The sequence below is a fragment of the Salvelinus namaycush genome, chromosome 6 (assembly GCF_016432855.1).
Source record: "Salvelinus namaycush isolate Seneca chromosome 6, SaNama_1.0, whole genome shotgun sequence".
Taxonomy (NCBI): domain Eukaryota; kingdom Metazoa; phylum Chordata; class Actinopteri; order Salmoniformes; family Salmonidae; genus Salvelinus; species Salvelinus namaycush.
This window is the reverse complement of record NC_052312.1, coordinates 14639796-14647016: the sequence shown is the minus strand read 5'-3', so window position 1 is coordinate 14647016 and position 7221 is coordinate 14639796. Positions and strand designations below refer to the sequence as shown.

The 7221-nt window shown below is 39.3% G+C and overlaps 1 protein-coding gene across 1 annotated transcript; it reads left to right on the top strand.

Annotated features, from left to right (window-relative positions):
• Positions 1-4811: 4811 nt before the first annotated feature.
• LOC120049666 lies at positions 4812-6853 on the top strand. The gene is made up of 6 exons (XM_038996011.1): positions 4812-4867; positions 4972-5319; positions 5451-5801; positions 5996-6127; positions 6316-6350; positions 6703-6853. Exons 1-6 carry the CDS (start codon positions 4828-4830, stop codon positions 6832-6834), a joined length of 1038 nt encoding a protein of 345 aa, XP_038851939.1. The 5' UTR covers positions 4812-4827; the 3' UTR covers positions 6835-6853.
• The last annotated feature ends 368 nt before the right edge of the window (positions 6854-7221 follow it).

The following is a 7221-nucleotide window of genomic DNA, read 5'->3' as shown; positions in this document are numbered from 1 at the left end:
AACTGGATGAATGAACCAATGAACCTTTTATACTAGATAACCCTTTAATAACTCGTTCTAGCTTCATTAACTATCTATGAACGCATAAGCAGTCAAATGTGATGAAAACAGTGGTCATAGCTTTTTTGTTATTCAATGTTGAAATAATTGATTGCATTGCTTCTCTGACAAACATATATTTTTTAAATAATAATAATAATAATTAGGGGTGGTGCTTATATTTGTCTTGGTACACAAGTGTGTAATGGAAATGTTATTTTTATGCTAATCCCAACTCCCCCTGAGACTCCCGCAGGGAGTAGGTTCACAGCCAGGGTCTCCATTGTACAGCACCCCTGGAGCAATTAGGGTTAAGTGCCTTGCTCAAGGGCACAATGACAGATTACTATTATTTTTATTGTATTTGTTGTGCCCATTTTAGCAACAGAGAACTAGTTGATTGTGTAAAGAAAAAAAAGTGTTTCCAACTGTTTGAATGTGAATAAATTGAACTCATTGCATACTATGATGATATGACGCTTTTTACAGACGGATGCTCTTAACTGTCTCAGACATTATGGTCTGTTTACAAAGCCTTGTGGTGAAGGTGGAAGTGTTGCAGTAACTTTCCACTGATGGAAACTAACCTCATTTAACACAGGAAGACTGACCTGCAGCCACACTGCTCTCTACTTTGTCCCTTAGGGCCCTATATAGTTCACACCCCTTGGTGTGAAACAGCAACTTAGTGCAACAAGGACCTCTCAACACAAATGTGTAGGTCAAAATCTAGCAGTTCCACATCATGCTATGGTAAATGATTTAGGCTTCTTGCAACAGAACTACTCATAGTGAAAGTTGCACAATAGCCACTACCACAGAAGAAGGGCAGGCCATAGTTAGGCCTCATTCTGTTATAGTGTTAGTTCTTTTGTTTTTTTTGTTAAGACAGGCCTACTGACTGCATGCCACACTCAAACTCACATACACAGCAACCTATTTACAGGTAGGCTGTGGTCTACTATGAACAAAACACGAGGTTGTAGCTAGATGTACTTTGGTGAGGCCTGCTGGGCTTCTGCACAGGATCGACCGAACGTCTCTCTCTCTCTCTCTCTCTCTCTCTCTCTCTCTCTCTCTCTCTCTCTCTCTCTCTCTCTCTCTCTCTCTCTCTCTCTCTCTCTCTCTCTCTCTCTCTCTCTCTCTCTCTCTCTCTCTCTCTCTCTCTCTCTCTCTCTCTCTCTCTCTCTCTCTCTCTCTCTCTCTCTCTCTCTCTATGTGGTTTCCAGCAGGATGTCTCAGTGGTGTCAGTCAGTCAGTTGTATCACATACTCTATACTTGCTCTTCAAATTGCCCATTTTAGCAACAGTAGACCACTATTTTCATGAGGCAGCTTGTTACCTATATATATATATATATATTCAGCTGAACTTTCTATTGGGTCATTTGACCTAGACGTATGAAGTACTTTTCCTAACACACATGACAGTTTTAAGTGTGATGTAAAGCATCATCATCTGGGACAAGAAGAAAGAGCCTCCTCATATTTATATCATGGGAGGGCTTTTATCTGTCCATACATTGGAGAGTACTTTGTATATGAGATGACTATTATCATGTTTTCTGTAGATGTTTCTCCGTGTTATGAAGTGACTGTGTGGTGGTCATAGAAGTCCTTCAGGATGACAGTGTCATAACATGTGGCCAACAAGGTCACAACTACTGTATGACTCCCATGGACCACAATGGCAAGAACAACAGATTAAGTAAAGTGGATCCATTGATGCTTGTGGTTATGTCTTATACGTTCAGGTGGACAAGCCCTCAGGTGGACGGCTGTAGTACGTAGTATTGTAGACAGTATGAGCTGTATTTAGGTCTAATAAAGGATGAATCCACACTAGTCACATTCAGTTTAAAAAATAAAAATAAACATAGTCATATTCAAACTTGCAATGTGATAAAGTTGTGCAACACATGTTCAAGCTGTACAACAACATGAACGGACAGTGTTTGTTGCATTCATGACCTACTGGCCAGCCAATCAAATCTGACCATCCAGATCAGACGGTACCGGAGATCAACCAATGAAAGCAAACGCAAGTTTCCTTTCTCTTCTTTAGAGAGAATGCATTTCACACAGGTCAATCTCGTCACTTGAAGGAACAAGCAAGATGGACCAACTCTTCATCTTTCTTTTCATCTGGAAAGCTTGTAAGTAACATCTAGCTCAATTTACTAATCTTATAACTGTTAAACATACATCACAGGTTCTTACTATATTTGGTGCATGTGTTGTCAACATGGTCCATTTATTATTTAAATTCAGGTACATCTAAAACACAATTCATTGTTCAGCCTGCTTCTTTCCAGAAGGAGGCAATGTGACTATTGATTGCCACATGACCAGTGAGAACATCAACTACATGATGTGGTACAAACTCACCACCAGAACTGTGCTTCAATACATTGCTAAATCTTCCAAGTACCAGAGTGATGTACAATTCTACAACGAATTTGATGATGGGCGATTCACTGTGTTGCCTGGCAATAACACATTTCAACACAACATTTCTGCCAGAAAAAGAAAATTGAATTGGGAACTACTACTGTGGGAAGATTATCATGAATCATATACTGTTAGCTGATGGAATCTTGTTAATGCTGACAGGTGAAAATATAACAAAATACTTTTTGTTTTTTTGTTGATATATGTACTCAAATATTTGTAATTGGTTATTTTATCACATTTGATCTGCTATTTCACTTTCTTATCAGGCACAACTTCAAAGAGAAAGACTTTTATACAGCAACCTGTGTCTGAGACAGTCCAGCCAGGAGACTCTTTGACTCTGAACTGTACAATACACACTGAGACCTGTGTAGGAGAACACAGTGTCTATTGGTTCAGACATGGCTCAGGAGAATCCCGTCCAGGAATCATTTACACCCATGGAAACAGGAGTGATCAGTGTGAGAAGAGACCTGAGGCTGGGTCTCCTACACAGATCTGTGTGTGTCTACAACCTCCCCAAGAGGAACCCCAGCCTCTCTGATGCTGGGACTTACTACTGTGCTGTGGCCTCATGTGGGGAGATACTGTTTGGGAACGAGACCAAGCTGGACATTCATGGTAATTTCTTTCACTTCGTTTTTAATAGGAAACATTTGTTGTGTCATGTTAGCTGAATAAATTATTATTACTATATTAATTTACTGTTGTATTGCTAGATAATGAGCATAATAAATCATGTAATTCTTTGGTTTCAGAGTATGATGTCCCCCTGTGTAACGCTCGTCGTTGGAACAGCTCGTCGTTATTCCCGTATGGTGAAAAACACAGACACAGGAAACAACCACCCACAACACACAATGACAAACAGGCTACCTAAATATGGCTCCCAATCAGAGACAACGACTGACACCTGCCTCTGTATGAGAACCATATTAGGCCAAACACATAGAAACAGACAACCTAGACATACAACATAGAATGCCCACCCACATCACACCCTGACCAAACAAAAATTAGAAACATACTAAGCAAACTATGGTCAGGGCGTGACACCCTGACTCCCACTGCTCTTGCACTGGTCACATCAACCATTGTGGTTGTGATTGTCATCATTCTATTGACATGTTGGATATGCAAGGAAAGGACCAGAGGGCCTGAAGGAAGAGTCAGGCTTACAGATGTTTTGCATGTTTCCTGCATATGACTAGTTACACTAATATACTTGCTGTTGTGTAATTTTTCATTGACTATAATTTTTACGATGTCCAAACCATATTGATTGTTTTAGCGTGATAGCTTGTATACGTAACAAGTTATTTTCTTCTTGTTTTTAATTTGAAGATGAAACTGATAGATCACCAACCCCACCAGTCAATCAGGTAAACTATTTGTTGTATCACGTTCTTCTCCATCTCAAAAGGGTTTATCTAGTAGATGTGACAAGTATAATGTCTTGTTATGGCTCCACCTCTGTCACACAGAACCAAGACAGTGACGTGGTAAACTATGCAGCTGTGAGTTTCACCACCATGAAAATCCCCTCCTCCAGAAGAGAGAGAGCCCAGACCAGCAGAGAGGATGCAGAGTACTCTGAGGTCAGGTACCTTCAGCAGGAGTGAGACATGGGAAGAACCTCACCACATTGAACGCAAACCACATCCATCTGTCAATAGAAATAACTTCAAAGGCCTTGTGACGACTGGTAAAAAAAAAATAGATTTTAGGACGTAACTAATAGCTAAATAAAATAGGAAATAGCTCTACTTGTAACCTAGAAAAGCAACATGTATTCGAATATTCGATGAGTAGGCTTTCATTGTTTCTCCATTGTCTTAAATATGCAAATGACCTCTTAACTGAATAAATGTTGCTGATCAAAAATCACTGCTTAATTTATGAGTTTGTCGTTACATCCAAGTGTATTTTCATCACGTTATATGTTAACGTTTAGATATATTAAACTGTCAAAAAAATATACCCTGAAGTTGAACTGTAAAGTCAAAGTAAAGACAGGGAAGTCCCTAAGTAGGTTTGAGTTTCCTTACTCACAACATGGGTGACCCTCTGATCCAAACATCATATTTTCAGGCTGTGTTTTCTTGTATCTAGGCTCTCAAAGTGACACTGATTCAAACTTCATAGAAGGACTGTTTCTGTTCCACATATGACCAACTGAACAGCCAATCAGGTGTTCAGCTGAACACATTTAATAGACCAATCAGACCCCACCTAGATCTAACCAATCAGACCACAGATGTGTGATTCAATGTATTTTTACAAGTTGCACACTACAAATCACCCCTGATCCAGAAAAGCTAGGAGCGAGGACAAGATGGTTGAGCTCTTGGTCTGTCTTCTTCTCTGCAACTCCTGTAAGTGACACATTTCCTAAGATAGTCTACTTTCAATCTGGGTTCAATAATAAGTGTTTGGTATACTGTCTTTTTCTTAATGGAAATACTGGGTTTTGTTTCAGATGTGACCAAATCATCTGAGATTTCTCAGCCTGCTCCATTCATAGCAGCAAAGTTGGGGGACAACGTGACAGTTGAATGCCATGTAACCAGTAAGGTTGATCACATGGTGTGGTACAAGATGACCACTGGCAAGAAACTACAGTGTGTGGCAAAGGCAGAGATCTTTTACAAACATGCACATTATTTTGGTAACTTTAGAAATGGGCGTTTTGGTATATTGATAGAAGTAGGGATATTTCACCTAAATATATCTTCAACAATGCAAGAGGACATTGGGATGTACTACTGTGGAGTTTTGCACTTAAACTTCATAGAGTTTGGACCTGGAACCACCTTGATGCTTAAAGGTAATGCAATTACTTGTAAGAAGAAAATAAAGCTTGAAGTCATACGCTGAATAATGATATGCTGAAACATAATATGTGACAAGATTTAAAAAATATTTTTTACGATAAATCAATTACATTTCATTTCAAAGGGGAAGAGTTGAATAGTAAAACTGTTGTCCAGCAGCCTGCGTCTGAGTCAGCCCAGCCAGGAGACTCTGTGTCTCTGAACTGTACAATACACACTGAGACCTGTGCAGGAGAACACAGTGTCTATTGGTTCAGACATGGCTCAGGAGAATCCCGTCCAGGAATTATTTCCACCCATGGAGACAGGAGTGATCAGTGTGAGAAGAGCCCTGAGGCTGGGTCTCCTACACAGAGATGTGTCTACAACCTCCCCAAGAGGAACCTCAGCCTCTCTGATGCTGGGACTTACTACTGTGCTGTGGCCTCATGTGGGGAGATACTGTTTGGGAACGGGACCAAGCTGGACATTCAAGGTAATTCCCAATTAATATGTAAATATCCCCAAAATATACTGTATATTCATGCAAACGGCCTACCTCCAAATGATCCCATACATTTGTCTCAACAAGCTATACAATATCACCATCAGCTTTTGATTACATACTGTTTGATGATCTACCTAAGCGCTCGTGAGTACAATATGAATTCACTGATACCCTTTCCACAGTTCCAGAACATGATTCTCCATTTGATATGAGTCCTACTGTTCTGTCGTTGGTCGTCTCTAACATCGTTCTGGGGATAGTGTCCCTTCTACTTGTCTGGGCGCTGTGCAAGACTCTGAACAGAGATAGCAGAGGTATTACTTTATATCTAATGTATCTAATGTTATAGCTGATGTATCTAATGTTACATGCATCTCTATGCAATGTACATTCTGTAAATATCAGTTAGATGCCCAACATATATGCATTGTTAAAAAAAGAGATGGATTGTCATACAAAATAATAGCTTATAATAGCTTCCTCTATTTCAATCTCTTTGAAGGGAGGACAGATGTCCCAACGTCCCACGGCAATCAGGTAAATTTGTCAACATTTATAAATACAGTATATTTTCAGTTTTTACAAGAAACTGCCATTTAACTTTCTTTACAGCTAGTATTCAGCTTATTTGTGCGTTTTATGTTATTAAGCTTTCTTGGAAGTTATAGGTCACTGTACTAAATGTAGCCTTCTGATCTTTGTGCTCGCTGTTAATTCTTCCATGGAACTTCTGTCTCTGTTCCACTGACTGTCAGGTCGTTGTAGTGGGTGTACAGTCTGTACAGTCATGTCTTTTCTAGAGTGTTTTCTTCCACAGGAGAATAGAAACATTATATAGTAGATCATGCTGTCATCATAATGGTTTTCCTCATGGCTCCACCCCCCTCAGAATCAAGACAGTGACGTGTTGAACTATGCAGCTGTCAGTTTCACCCCCAAGAAGAAGTCCTCCTCTAGAAGAGCAAGAGAGAAGACCAGCAGAGAGGATGCAGTGTACTCTGATGTCAGGCATTTGCAGTGAAAGATGTCACCACTGTCACAAAGACACCAAGAATAACCATTTTACTTTTTGTAGCCTAATAAAACTGATTTTAGTAACTGAAATTAGTAGGGAACTTACAATGCAACAAATAAACTGTAACTTTAACATTGTCTATATATTATATTGATATAATCCTGTAATGCCTTAAATTGCCATAACTTTTTACAGCTTTTTATTGTAAGAAAAAATCATCTGACAGATTCCAATTTTTGCTGTATGACTGTGTGTTTTTAACATAATAAACCATTCATTTATACACTCCGTACATCTATATTCTCTGTCTACAGAACATCTCTGCCACCACATATACAAATATACAATATGATTAAAAGTAATAGCAGTTTAGCTGAATATGTGTCAGGCTCC